This window comes from Neoarius graeffei, chromosome 2 (assembly GCF_027579695.1).
Source record: "Neoarius graeffei isolate fNeoGra1 chromosome 2, fNeoGra1.pri, whole genome shotgun sequence".
Lineage (NCBI taxonomy): Eukaryota > Metazoa > Chordata > Actinopteri > Siluriformes > Ariidae > Neoarius > Neoarius graeffei.
Genome location: NC_083570.1, coordinates 73,535,439 through 73,550,620, shown reverse-complemented (window position 1 = coordinate 73,550,620; position 15,182 = coordinate 73,535,439). Strand labels below are relative to the sequence as shown.

At 46.2% G+C, this 15,182-nt stretch overlaps 1 protein-coding gene across 5 annotated transcripts in view; it reads right to left on the bottom strand.

Annotated features, from left to right (window-relative positions):
- Positions 1-15,182, bottom strand: part of kif21a (kinesin family member 21A) — an 88,246-nt gene that overhangs the window by 34,463 nt on the left and 38,601 nt on the right. For all 5 annotated transcript variants that reach the window (XM_060914938.1, XM_060914940.1, XM_060914942.1 and 2 more), the window contains exons 8-11: positions 12,070-12,265; positions 11,122-11,311; positions 10,887-10,950; positions 8,874-9,074 (exon numbers count right to left, since the gene is read on the bottom strand). In XM_060914938.1, coding sequence (XP_060770921.1) covers positions 8,874-9,074; positions 10,887-10,950; positions 11,122-11,311; positions 12,070-12,265 — 651 coding nt within the window. The remainder of the gene's footprint in view (positions 1-8,873; positions 9,075-10,886; positions 10,951-11,121; positions 11,312-12,069; positions 12,266-15,182) is intronic.

The following is a 15,182-nucleotide window of genomic DNA, read 5'->3' as shown; positions in this document are numbered from 1 at the left end:
CGGGGCCAGTGCTGGTGCTGGTTCACAACTTGTTCAACTTGCGAACCAGCTGAGAACCAGTTTGCTTTTCCATAGCTCGGGGTGCTAAGGGGACCCACGTCATTACATCACTGTATACATCAGTTACGTCACTGCATTTGCATAAACCTAATTATTCTAATAATAATAATAATAATAATAATAATAATTAGTCTAATTATTTTTGGCTATTTTTTTAACCCCAAAACCATTAATTTTATCAGCAAAAATTTGCAATTTATTTGGAAATAAATTCCCCTTCTTGGTGGACTACCAGGTGAAAATGATTAATATGGTCCAAGAGACTTGTTTTTAATCAATTCACATTTGATGATTTCAAAAAATCAATGCACCTTTTAATATAAACGAGCTCTACAGTATTATATTTCTGCATTTTTGTGATTCATCTTTGAATACTCCAATCCTTTAAAATGAAGTGCAAACCAGAAAAAAGTTCTATCATATAATTCTCTTAAGCTTTCTTATGATGTTATCATGGTAGCAGGAGGCCTTGCATATCAAGCAGGCAACATTCAACATCACTCATCACTTCCCTTTCAACTGTTGTGTGTACTAACTAGGTTTTATCTGGACAGGATGCTGTGTAATGTAATACAGATACCATATGGTCAATCTGAAGATCGAGATGGTGATTTTGAATTAAAGAACAAGCATGTACAATGGGCATTACATATTGGAAATTTTTTTTTAAATCAAAAACTATAAGTTCATCTCGGCCTAAAAAATGTGGGCAGACGCTCCCGCGCAGCACACGCCAGCAATTCCGTCCCCCTATGAAATGAGCAATAAGTAGGAGAGTTATACATGCTATCATTGTTAGGACTTGGACTGTTTTGGCCTCTAGAGGCCGCTGTTATTTCCTTTTCGTGTCATATTTATTTTGGCCTCTAGAGGCCGCCACTGTTCCTGTGTTTTGTGTTTTTTTTTGTTAATTGCCTGTTAGTCCTAATTATCTTCACCTGTGTCCTTAATTAGTTTGTGTATTTATACCCCTGAGTTCAGTCCTCTTGTCACGGAGTCTTTGTGCTGTTATGTTTATCTCCAGTTTCCTTTGTACTGTGTTTTGTGGATCTTCTGAGCTTTTGCATTTTTGCCTTTTTCTTTTTGTATTATACTCTTTTTGTTTTTTTGTTTTGCCCTGGATTGTATATAGTGTACATAGTATAAATAAACCTTTTGTTACTTTTTCTACTTCCGCCTCACGCCTCTGCATTTGAGTCATTCCCCTGGTGGCCTAGTGGGGGTTTGCTGGATCATCACACCAACGAACCAGGTTCGAATCCCAGCAAAACCTTAACAGAAAGACTCCGTCATGACCGACTCAGCAGAGGCTGCTTCAACTGTCTACCCGGCCAACCTTCAGGGAATTATGGCAGCTTTGACACGCTTCGGAGCGACCATGGACGCTCATGGATGTACGCTCACCAGCCAACGTGAGGCCCTTGCTCGCCACGAGGAACTGCTTCAGCAAATTGGGAAAACCCTGGCACAGCTGACATCTCTGCCTGCATCTCCTGCTCCTGATCCAGTTCCTGCTCCTGATCCAGCTCCCACTCCTGCTCCAGTGCCTCCTGCCATGCTGCCTTCTTCACCTCGCGAACCCAGCCTTCCTGCACCACAGAGGTATGACGGCAAGCACAGTGAGTGCCGAGAGTTCCTTACCCAGTGTCAACTCACCTTTGAGCTTCAGCCTACCACCTACACTACGGATCGCCGCAAGATTGCCTTTGTGATCACCTTATTAGCTGGTAAGGCGCGAGCCTGGGCTACTGCTATCTGGCAAAGACAGGGACCTGAGTGCTTTGATTTCCAGCTGTTTTCTAAAGAGATGCTTCGGGTCTTCGATCAGGCAGACATCAGTACCAACGCAGCCCGAAAGCTCATGTCCATCCGGCAAGGAGGAAGCGTCGCAGATTACGCCATCTCGTTCCGAACACTCGCAGCAGTAAGTGGATGGAACGAGACTGCCCTGGTGTCAGCCTTCCACCATGGTCTGTCTGACCCCATCAAGGACGGTCTGGCCTCTATTGGATGCCCAAGTGACCTCGAAACCCTCATCTCACATGCTATTCGTCTGGACAACAGGATGAGAGAACGCCACCAAGCCTTGAGCCCCCCCAGCCTCCCTACCTCTACCTGGAGACCGTCTACCTCCTTCAGTGACTGTCCAGAACCCATGCAAGTGGGTCGTACTCGCCTCTCCGCATCTGAGAGGGAGCGCAGAAGGAGGGACAAGTGCTGCATCTACTGTGGCAAGCCTGGTCACTTCCGAGCATCATGTCCCGAACTCTTGGGAAAAGGACCGCCCCGTCCAGCCGAGGGAGGGTTGTGACGGGGCCTACCCTCTCTCCCGGACTCCCTGGCCAAGGAATCTACATCCCGGTCTCCATCTCCTGGGGTGAGTCTGTCCACTCTTGTCAAGCTTTGATAGACTCAGGGGCGGCTGGGAATTTTATGGATATTCACTTCGCCCAAAGCATCAATATTCCGACTGCACCTCTTGAAGTCCCACTGTCTGTGTCTGCCCTCGATGGCCAAGCGTTAGGTGATGGAAGAGTCACCCAAGTTACTTCTCCAGTCTTCCTCCAGTCTCAAGGTCACAAGGAAGAAATATCCCTGCACCTGATTCCTTCACCTGAGTTCCCAGTTATTCTAGGCCTTCCTTGGCTTACTCGCCACAACCCTCGCATAGACTGGGTAACAAGCCAGGTTGGGGAATGGGGCCCTGCATGCCATGCCTCTTGTCTGCTCTCTAGCTCTCCTGTGTCTCCTGCCGAGCCCCCTGATCTCACCGAGTTATCTCAAGTTCCCACAGAGTACTGGGATCTCAAGGAGGTATTCAGCAAGAGCAGGGCCGCCGTTCTTCCTCCGCACCGGGCCTACGACTGTGCCATCGACTTGCTCCCTGGGACTACCCCTCCTCGTGGCAGACTGTTTTCCCTCTCTCAGCCAGAACGCAAGGCCATGGAGGAATACCTCAAAGACGCCCTGGTCTCTGGGTTCATTCGACCCTCCACCTCACCTGCTGGTGCCGGCTTCTTCTTTGTCGGCAAGAAGGATGGGGGGCTTCGACCATGTATTGACTACAGGGGCCTGAACAAGATCACTGTGCGCAACCGATATCCCCTTCCGCTGATGTCCACTGCTTTCGACCTGCTCCAAGGCGCCACCGTCTTCACCAAGTTGGACCTACGGAACGCATACCACCTCATCCGTATCCGACAGGGAGACGAGTGGAAGACTGCCTTTAACACCCCGTCTGGGCACTACGAATACCAGGTGATGCCCTTTGGACTCACCAACGCACCAGCTGTTTTTCAGGCCCTAATCAATGACGTCTTAAGGGACATGATTAACCTGTACGTCTTTGTCTACCTCGATGACATCCTTATCTTTTCCAAGACCGTGCAGGAGCACCGCCACCATGTCCGCCAGGTTCTCCAGAGGCTGCTACAGAACAATCTGTTCGCCAAGGCCCAGAAATGCGAATTTCATGTTCCCGAGGTCTCCTTTCTGGGATTTATTGTCCGAACAGGCCAACTCCAAATGGACCCTGCCAAGACCCTGGCCGTCCGGGACTGGCCTACTCCCAAGTCCGTTAAGGAGGTTCAGCGGTTCTTAGGATTCGCTAACTTCTACCGCAAGTTCATCAGGAACTTCAGTTCTGTGGCAGCACCCATGTCAGACCTCACCAAAGGGACAGGTGGATCTTATGGCTGGTCTCCTCAGGCAGAAAAGGCGTTCAAAGACCTCAAGGCCCGCTTCTGCACGGCACCCATTCTGGTCCTCCCGGACACCTCCCAACCATTCATCGTGGAGGTGGACGCCTCGGACAGTGGTGTCGGCGCGGTACTCTCTCAACGTTCGGAAGGTAAGCTGCACCCCTGCGCTTACTTCTCCCACCGCCTGAGTCCTGCGGAGTCCCGGTACGATGTGGGGGATCGAGAACTGCTAGCGGTCAAACTGGCCCTTGAGGAGTGGAGGCACTGGCTGGAGGGAGCGCAACATCCATTCCTGGTTTGGACTGACCACAAGAACCTGGAGTACCTCCAGCAAGCCAAGAGACTGAACCCTCGACAGGCTAGGGGGGCCCTGTTTTTTAGTCGGTTTGACTTCACCCTCTCGTACCGTCCCGGCTCCAAGAACACCAAACCTGACGCACTGTCCAGGCTGTTCTCTGCCACTAACAGGGAGAATGAAGTCGGGCCTATTATCCCGGTGTCCCGGATTGTGGCCCCTGTCCGCTGGGGTATTGAGGAGGCTGTTCGACGAGCCCAACGCCAGGACCCCGGTCCTGGGACGGGGCCACCGGGCCTCTTGTACGTCCCACATCAAGCCCGGGCCAAGGTTCTCCAGTGGGGTCACTCTTCCCCTCTCACCGCCCACCCGGGAGCTCGGAGGACCCTGGACTTCCTGAAAAGACGCTTCTGGTGGCCTAACATGGAGCAGGAAGTAAGGTCATTTGTCCTGTCCTGTGAGGTTTGCACCAGAACCAAGAACCCATGACAGCGTCCCCAGGGTCTCCTGCATCCTCTGACCATTCCCCGGCGTCCCTGGTCCCACGTGGCAGTCGACTTCATCACGGGTCTCCCTGAGTCACAAGGTAACATGGTCATTTTGGTCATTGTTGACAGATTCTCCAAGGCCTGCCGCTTCATACCTCTGTGCAAACTCCCCTCTGCTCTTGAAACAGCGAAACTTATATTTAATCATGTCTTCCGAGTCTTTGGTCTTCCACAGGACATCGTCTCAGACCGAGGGCCCCAGTTCTCCTCCCGAGTGTGGCACGGGTTCTGCAAGGTCATCGGAGCCACTGCCAGCCTCTCCTCTGGGTTTCACCCACAGTCCAATGGTCAGACGGAGAGGCTCAACCAGGACCTGGAAACCACCCTGCGAGGCCTGGCTATGGATAACCCGACATCGTGGAGCACCTGGCTGCCATGGGCAGAGTACGCCCACAACACCCTGCAGTCATCGGCCACCAAGCTGTCGCCATTCCAGTGCCAATTCGGGTTCCAGCCACCTCTGTTCCCGGACCAGGAGGAGGACGCGGGGGTGCCCTCGGTCAACCAATATGTGAGACGGTGTCGCAAAACCTGGAGCAAGGTCAGGAAGACCCTCATACAGACCTCCAGAACCAACCAGACTCAGGCCAACCGCCACAGAAGACCTGCACACACTTTCCGCCCTGGGCAGCGGGTTTGGCTGTCCACTAAGGACCTTCCGCTGCGGGTGGAGAACCGCAAGCTTGCTCCTCGCTACATTGGCCCCTTCAAGGTGGTGCGCAGGGTGAACCCTGTCTCCTACCGGCTTCAGTTGCCCCGGACTCTGAGGATCAACCCCACTTTCCATGTTTCCCTGTTGCGGCCTGTACTGACGTCTACATATGCCCCTGCCCCTAGGAACCCCCCACCCCCCCGCATCTTCCAGGGGCAGACTGTGTTCACTGTGCATCGCCTGCTTGACTCCCGCCGGGTCCGCGGCGGGTTGCAATATCTGGTGGACTGGGAGGGCTATGGTCCTGAGGAGCGCTGCTGGGTTCCTGCTCGGGATGTCCTGGATAAAGAACTGTGTCGGGACTTCCATTCGGCCCATCCGGATCGCCCTGGGAACGTCAGGAGACGCTCCTGGGGGGGGGGGGGGGGGGGGGGGTCCTGTTAGGACTTGGACTGTTTTGGCCTCTAGAGGCCGCTGTTATTTCCTTTTCGTGTCATATTTATTTTGGCCTCTAGAGGCCGCCACTGTTCCTGTGTTTTGTGTTTTTTTTTGTTAATTGCCTGTTAGTCCTAATTATCTTCACCTGTGTCCTTAATTAGTTTGTGTATTTATACCCCTGAGTTCAGTCCTCTTGTCACGGAGTCTTTGTGCTGTTATGTTTATCTCCAGTTTCCTTTGTACTGTGTTTTGTGGATCTTCTGAGCTTTTGCATTTTTGCCTTTTTCTTTTTGTATTATACTCTTTGTTTTTTTGTTTTGCCCTGGATTGTATATAGTGTACATAGTATAAATAAACCTTTTGTTACTTTTTCTACTTCCGCCTCACGCCTCTGCATTTGAGTCATTCCCCTGGTGGCCTAGTGGGGGTTTGCTGGATCATCACACCAACGAACCAGGTTCGAATCCCAGCAAAACCTTAACAATCATACCTAAAATTTTATCAGAAATATAGATATGATACTATGATTCTCCCCAACATGCTACATTAGATAAGCTAACCCCATTTATAAAAGATACACACTCATATATGACGTGTAATTGATATATTTTTGGGGCGCGCTCTCTCTCTGCCATGCCGATCCTGTAGGCTGCACTGACTCAACTGAAAACTCCGGTCCTCGAGAAAAGAGATAAAAGCCCGCCCACACTGAAAGCTGATTGGCTTATTTTGCTGAGTAACCCAATCAAGATGCTCTTTGTCTGGCATGCGCTACATGAACAGGCACACAGGCAGTATTGCCAGATTGGGTGCTTTTAAGTGCATTTTGGTGGGTTTTGAACATATTTTGGGCTGGAAAACGTCAGCAGTATCTGGCAACACTGCACACAGTCTCCCTCGCACGCGTACATTGTAAGATGCGTGATCCAGACCTTAATGTTGCGCGGGCACGCTCTTGCTCGCTTCTATCAATATGTGGGAGACTCCTGGAACTTCCGGGACACTTGGGATGTCTGGTTATAAGGTGACCACAGATCGTTAATCATACCCCCCCCCCCCCCCCCAAAAAAAAATTTCTCAACGGATTTACATCGATCTCAAAAACGATCATTTTGGTCTGAAAAAGTCGGAAATCCGCCAATCGGTGGAAAATTCTCATCCCTGGAAAAAGAACAAGCAGCAACAATAATGGATGACTGCTGCTTTACTGTATCCATGATATCTCGTCGCTTATTTAAAAATGGCGCCCTCTTGCGGTCTTGCTATTGTTGTTGGTCTTAACAACTCCGCCCCCCCCGCTGACGTAAGCAGTTCTTTCCTCTGGCCCAGCAGAGAGTTGGTGCTAGCCTGGAACCGGTTTTTCTGGCCCAGAGCCAGTTCTTTGTCAGTGGAAACAGAAAACCCGGTTCCAAACTAAGCACTGGCCCCGAACCAGCCCTGGAACTGCTTTGGTGGAAAAGGGGTAACATACACACAGAATTTAATGATACTCTGTGATTTGTGATGCCATTTTGCTTCAGGTTTTCATTCACCTTTTTTTTTTTTTGGAGTCACAGCGTGAAAATCATGAATAGCTACGTTTATGTTTACAAGCAGGTAAATATATTCTGTTAAAAGTCAGACTGATGGCTCATTCAGAATAAAAAATGTTCAAGTAGACACAATAACTGATCGAGAAACAGACTGAGGGCATTTCTATCTGATTGAATCAAATAATTATTGCTTGATGAGGGATTTCTTTTTCTCTGAATACATTTATTTCAATTAAAAGTTGGATTTCTCTCATTTTTTCAGTGCGAGATGAAGGAAGCTACTTCAAAAGGTGGATTTTTCTAACTCTTTTTACTAATCTTTAAAAGGGGTGCCAATAATAGTGGAGGGCACTGTATAACTTGTATACATCGCACATTCACTGCAATCAGAATGAATTAATTCAAACTGGCAAAATGTCTTTAGATGGCCATTTTAAAAGAGAGAAACAAATTTCGTGTCTTTGCGCTGTTTAGAAAAAAAAACAGTCATTGTTCAGTCAACTCTCGACTACAATAACAATTTTCATTATAAAAATCACTGAGTATCATTTATATTTTTTTTTGACACAAATATAAAGTTAGTATTTGTTGAATAAGTATGTCATAAATCCAGTGAGGAAGCTGCGACCAAACGAAACAAAACTTTGCTGCATTGAGATGAAATGCAGCATTGTGGATAAACAAAAATAAAAGCGCATTAAAGGCCAAAGCATTCCTACGGACCTCGATGAAAAGGTTACAACTGAGTAAGGAAACATTAAAAAGAAATGAAAATTGCTTGTTCTTATTCATTGTGTTCCGAAAACATAAACCGAAAGCAATGGTTTACTAATGATCAGGTAGTTCCCAAACCACAGTGAAAAGAATGAGTGTTGTCTTAAATAGAAAACACATGAATATGTTAGGAGTAAGCAGTAAATAAGAGTAATAAAGCTGTAATAATAGATCACATGATAATGCATCATTAAATGACACTCTTTTGGTGGCTCTCTTCCAAGTGTGGCAACTACCTGCTTTAAAAAAAAAGAGAAAGAAAGAAAGAAAGAAAGAGAGAGAGAGAGAGGTAAAATAGCCAGGGACAGGGTTATGAGGATTTAAGAGGGAAGACACTGACAATGACAAACCTGTCTTCCTCCACCTCCATCTCCTCTTCCTCCTCCACTCTCCTCTCCTCCAGCAGCTGCTGGAGCCTTCACAGGTAGAGGGCAAAGGTCAGGGAGAGGAGAAGAGGAAGGAAGAGGACATCAGTGAGTGAGGAATGAGGAAAAGCCACAGATCTCAGATCTCTGTGTATGACATCGCTTACCCTGTCTTCAGCTTTTGAGATTCTACCACATAATTCCCTTGTTATTTCTTTAAACGTAACTCAGCAGCGCCCCAAATGGCAGACTAGCCAATGTTACTACAGAATGTTGTAATAATAATAATAATAATAATAATAATAATAAGTCATTAAGATGACATTCCTGCATGTAGTTGTACAGCTAACAGCAGCCACACACACCCACTGCTCAGAGAACACTGTATCAGCTTCACAGGATGAGCCGTCACGAGGACGGTGTTACCAAGACAACTTCTCCTCCCCATAGCACCTCACACAGAGAGAACAAGCCTCATGCTGCGATTCTTCACTGCCTTTCGTTTTACCTTCTCTTTTTCTTCTTCTCTCGCCTCTTCAGTTTCTCCAGATCTTTCTTAGCCAGCTCGATGATGTCTGCCGTCTCTTGGGACGGGTCAGGACCGAGAGAGAAAGCCGCAGACCCTCCGTAGAAAGACGACCTAGTGGACGCTCGGGACAGATTCTTCCTCAGATTCTCATTCACTGCCTCACTTTCCAATAATTTTGCCCTAAAAGACAAAAAAAGATAAACAAAATGCTAAAGGCTTGCACTTATTCAAGGATTCGATTTAGAACACGATATTGTATTATTGTATTGCTAAATCTTTAATGTAAGTCTCGAAAAACATGGCTGGTTGAGCTGTTGTTCCAGATGCTATGACTCAGGAATATGTTGTTTGCAAATGTACCCAAGACGGACATTTTCTTTATTACATTGATTATCAGCCATATTTATATAAAGTACTATCTTAGGTACATGTAAAGAAATGCTGTAGACCAAAAAATGGCTTAAAAAAATAATGAAATGAAATGTTTCAACATTAAAAAAATACTATAAACATCACTATGCCATAATAAATGAAAGTCAGTCAATATTTGGTGTGAGACGACCCTTTGCTTTAAAAATTAGTAGTTTCAGGTACAGTTAGTGCAGTTTGATAAGGAAATGAGCTGTAGGTTTTACTGAGCATCTTACAGAACCAGCCACAGTTCTTCTGGACACTTTGATTGTCACACTTGCTTCTTAATTTTGCACCAAAACCCAGCAACCTTCATTATGTTTTCTTTTTTAATCTGAAAAGTGCTCTCTTATATAATATGCTGCTCAGATACAAACTTTTTTCTGTAACATTTAATTTTGTGCCGGAAAACGAATTTTTGGACTCAAATGTTTTTGTACTGACTTGATAATGTAGAAGTCCCATCTCATCTCATTATCTCTAGCCGCTTTATCCTGTTCTACAGGGTCGCAGGCAAGCTGGAGCCTATCCCAGCTGACTACGGGCGAAAGGCGGGGTACACCCTGGACAAGTCGCCAGGTCATCACAGGGCTGACACACAGACAACCATTCACACTCACATTCACACCTACCGTCAATTTAGAGCCACTAATTAGCCTAACCTGCATGTCTTTGGACTGTGGGGGAAACCGGAGCACCCGGAGGAAACCCACGCGGACATGAGGAGAGCATGCAAACTCCACACAGAAAGGCCCTTGTTGGCCACTGGGCTTGAACCCAGAACCTTCTTGCTGTGAGGGGACAGTGCTAACCACTACACCACCATGCCACCGACTTTTGTACAGTACTGTCCATACTTTACAGAAGTCAATCCCATGATTTAATTATTCAAGCTAATTTAGCATGACCCAACATACAGCATGCACATGTTGCTTTGTCTTTATTTTAACTTATTAAGCCAACTCGAGTCAAACAGGTGCCTGAGTAAGCAACGTCTGCTAAAGAATAACTAAGAGAAGATGATGGACATATTAAGATCAAAATAAAATCAGAATAATAACAAGGTTAGAAAGCCCAATCACATCAACTCACATATTCACACCTAGGGGAAATTTAGCTAAACCGGTTCCCCTACTGTTTACTCTGTAATGTTTTTGGTCAGTGGAAGGAAACCAGACAATCCAGAGATGGACACAGGGAGAACATGCAAAACACAAACTCAAAAATACAGACAGGAACTGGATCTCAGGTCAGGATCGGGAACTTTTACTTGGCACCATTACTTTATTTCTCTTTAAATTTTCCACAGTCTGGCTTCTCAGCTGGGCCAATGTTGGAATATTTAAAGGAACTATGAGACAATCCTCCTGCAGGAAGTGACATTTGTCATGACAGAAGTAAAGAATCCACCCACAGTTGCAAAACTGATATTCCTCCTTTCTGGTTTTCTATCTGATCCATGTTTTAAGTTTATACCTCCAACTACTGCACAGCAATGACCTCAGTCGGAATCAGTCAGAGAGCGGAACTCCTTCTTTTAGGTCATTAACACAAATGATAACATTAAAAAAAAATCCTTACCTTAAATCTTCAATCTCTTTGATGTAGTTCTGTATCATATTCCCAATTTCCTCACTGCCTTCCCCTGTACACAATACATACTGTATGTTGCATATGACAAGCGAATTTCATAATGACACAATTACAAAGCAGTGTGCTTCTTATAATATGGCTAAATGTTATGGTTACTGGAACACACACACACACACACACACACGTGCACACATACATACATGTGCACATGCACACAGCATACCAGCTTTAGCAAGAGCCTGATTAGCCTGATCACTGAGGAGCTGAGTGAGGCGAGTTCGCTGGACATCGATTGTCTCCTGCATGGCTTTGACACGCACACGTAGGTTCTGGTTCTCCGTCTGCAGCATGGAGTTCTCATGATACATATCATTGATGCTCTCCAGACCGTCCTCACCAACCATACGCTTGCCCTACACACACAGCCAAACCCAACATCACACCCGAATTCATGAACTAAAACACCGCTGTTGTGAATTTCAGCACATCAGTGAAGCATTACACTGGAATTGCCATTGTGTTTGTAAAGACCAGACAGATTCAAGATAGCTTTACTGTCAATATGTCCATATACAAGCATACAGTGCATTGAAATACCGTTTCCCTCAGGCTCCCCATGGTGCATTTATAGAGAAAATAAAATACTTCAAAACAAGGTATATAAATAACTACCTATAGCTATCTAAGTAAACATCTAGCTTTCTATCTAAGGACAATAAACAACATAAATGACCAGACAAAGACAGGTGCAAAGTAGCATTGTGCATGTGTCTCCAAATGGATGAGAAAACTGTAGTTTCAGTTTGAACTCTCAGTTCTTTGGGGTAACGGTGAGTTGACGACTCTGACTGCCTGGGGAAGAAGCTGTTGCAGTGACGGTTCGGATGCTACGGTAACCTTCTGCCGGACAGCAGGAGAGAGAACAGTGCATGTGATGGATGGGACTTATCCTCTGCTATGCTGTTGGCATGGGGGACAACGTGCTTCTTATAGAGTTGGGAGATGAGTGGGAGAGGAACCCCAATGATCCTCTCTGCTGTCCTCACTATCTGCTGCAGGGACTTTTGTTTGAAACTGGGGTTGTCTAACAGCATTTCATTAGTTATTATGTTTCATGTATAAGAATTAAGATCTGTATAGCTTATAGAGTATGATGATATAACCCTCTCACCGTGCGGTACTCCATGAGCTCCATTTGCAGCCGTGCGATCTCCGTCCTCAGGGCGCTGATCTGCTGACTGGCTTTGTCCTGATTCACCATCACTTTGTTCTTAATGTTACGTGCTCGGTTAGCATACTTCAGGGTATTCAGCGTCTCCATGAAGTCTCGGTCTGATGGACTTATGCAGGCTATCATCACTGTTTGGCTGTGGAACAGACAAAAATGAAGAATTCTTAGTATAGTATACCTGAATACGTATCTATAAAAATGCATTCAAAATTCTAACCATTATGTAATCAAGCAGCACTTTAATAAATTGCTCATCACAATTATTTTACTCAACATTTAGTAAATCATGAATATCGTACAATTCAGCCAATTTGGTTTCATTTTGTTACTGAAACAGAAAACAAGCTTTTCTTTCATAAGTTAATATTCTTTTACATGTAGAAATCTAGTTTATTTAGACTGTTACTTTGCCACATTGACTAAAAAAAACATAATACACCACTGTGAATGTTTTATCAATTGTTAACTAGCTTTAATTAACTTTGACTAAACTCATAATACCACAATCAATCGCATTTAATTATAATATATTAGAACTTGTATACTACTACTACTACTACTACTAATAATAATAATAATGAGACCACCAATGACGGCGTAGCTCACTCCGGCCCTGTCTAATCCAAAAGGAACAATCTAAAGTGGCCCACTTATACAGTATATACAATTTCCAAAATGGTGAAAAGACAAAAGTTTAATATAAACATCTGTTTAACTTATAACATGAAAGTAAGGTTAATAATATAACTTAGATTGCACATTTTTTCAGTTTTACTCAAATTAGGGTGGTTCAAAAATGAGTACACCCCACAACAAAAACTACTATATCTAGTACTTTGTATGGCCTCCATGATTTTTAATGACAGCATCAAGTCTTCTAGGCATGGAATGAACAAGTTGGCGACATTTTGCAACATCAATCTTTTTTCCATTCTTCAACAATGACCTCTTTTAGTGACTGGATGCTGGATGGAGAGTGATGCTCAATTTGTCTCTTCAGAATTCCCCATAGGTGTTCGATTGGGTTCAGATCAGGAGACATACTTGGCCACTGAATCACTTTCATCCTGTTCTTCTTCAGAAATCCAACAGTGGCCTTAGATGCATGTTTAGTCATGTTGGAAAAGTGCACAACGACCAAGGGCACAGAGTGATGGTAGCATCTTCTCTTTCAGTATAGAGCAACACATCTGTGAATTCATGATGCCATCAATGAAATGCAGCTCCCCGACACCAGCAGCACTCATGCAGCCCCACATAAGGACACTGCCACCACCACGTTTCACTGTAGGCACCATGCATTTTTCTTTGTATTCCTCACCTTTGTGACGCCATACAGTTTTGAAGCAATCAGTTCCAAAAACATTTATCTCTGTCTCATCACTCCAGAGTATAGAGTCCCAGTAGTCTTCATCTTTTTCAGCATGGGCCCTGGCAAAATCTAGGCAGGCTTTTTTGTGCCTGGGCTTTAGGAGAGGCTTCTTTCATGGACAGCATCCATGCATGCCATTCCTCTACAGTGTACGCCGTATTGTGTCACGGGAAATAGTTACCCCAGTTTGGCTTTCTACTTCTTTAGATAACTGCAGTGAACTTGCATGCCGATTTTCTTCAGTGCTTCTCATCAGAAGATGCTCCTGTAGAGGTGTTAACTTCTGTGGACGACCCGGACGTCTCTGTGAGATGGTTGCAGTTCCATCTTTCTTAAATTTTTGTACCACTTTTGCTACAGTACTCTGACTGATAAGTAAAGCTTTGCTGATCTTCTTGTAGCCTTCACCTTTGTGGTGGAAAGAAATTATTTTCTTTGGGGAATTCTGAAGAGGGCGGCACGGTGGTGTAGTGGTTAGCGCTGTCGCCTCACAGCAAGAAGGTCCTGGGTTCGAGCCCCGGGGCCGGCGAGGGCCTTTCTGTGTGGAGTTTGCATGTCCTCCCCGTGTCCGCGTGGGTTTCCTCCGGGTGCTCCGGTTTCCCCGACAGTCCAAAGACATGCAGGTTAGGTTAACTGGTGACTCTAAATTGACCGTAGGTGTGAATGTGAGTGTGAATGGTTGTCTGTGTCTATGTGTCAGCCCTGTGATGACCTGGCGACTTGTCCAGGGTGTACCCCGCCTTTCGCCCGTAGTCAGCTGGGATAGGCTCCAGCTTGCCTGCGACCCTGTAGAAGGATAAAGCGGCTAGAGATAATGAGATGAGATGAATTCTGAAGAGACAAGTTGAGCATCACTCTCCATCCAGCATCCAGTCACTAAAAGAGGTCATTGTTGAATGGAAAAAGATTGATGTTGCAAAATGTCGCTGTGGCAGCGGGGGCGTGGCCAAGCAGCAGTCTGTGAATGGAGGACGGGGTCGGGTAAGGTAAGTGGTTAAGTCATTCCATCTGCTGTCAGTAATATGTGTGTGTGTGTGTGTGTGTGTGTGTGTGTGTGTGTGTTACAGGGATGGAGCATAAAAGGAGAGAGAGAGCAGAGAAAAGGAACTCTCTCCCTGACCACAATGCATGTATGAATGAGTGAGTGAGCGAGCAAGAAAGCAAGCAAGCTAGCTGAAAAGCTAAATAAAGTGGTTTGGCTAACATCAACTCTCGCCTGCCGTGCTTCTATGCTCCACCCACATCAGGAATTGTTACAGTGGTGCCGAAACCCGGAAGCACAGAAGGGAACCACCCCATGGAGTCCTCCCCATTTGAAGAGCTCATCCTTGCCCTCGCTACCGCCCAGCAGAACCAGCATCAAGCGCTGATCACCCTCCAGAAGGAGGGGCAGCAACGCTTCGAAGTCTTGATGCTGGCCCAGCAAGAAGATCGCCAGGCGTTCCGGCACCTGCTCACGTCAGCAGGGCCGTCGGCCACCGCTGCCGCCACCCTCACGAAGATGGGACCGCAGGATGATCCGGAAGCGTTCCTCGCTCTCTTCGAACAAACAGCTGAGGCGTGGGCTGCAGGAGCAGCACATGGCGCGCTTTCTCCCGCTCCTGACTGGCGAGGCGCAGCTCGCAGCGCAGCAGCTCCCTCCTGACAGCCCACTGGTCTATGCTGACCTAAGGAAAGCCAT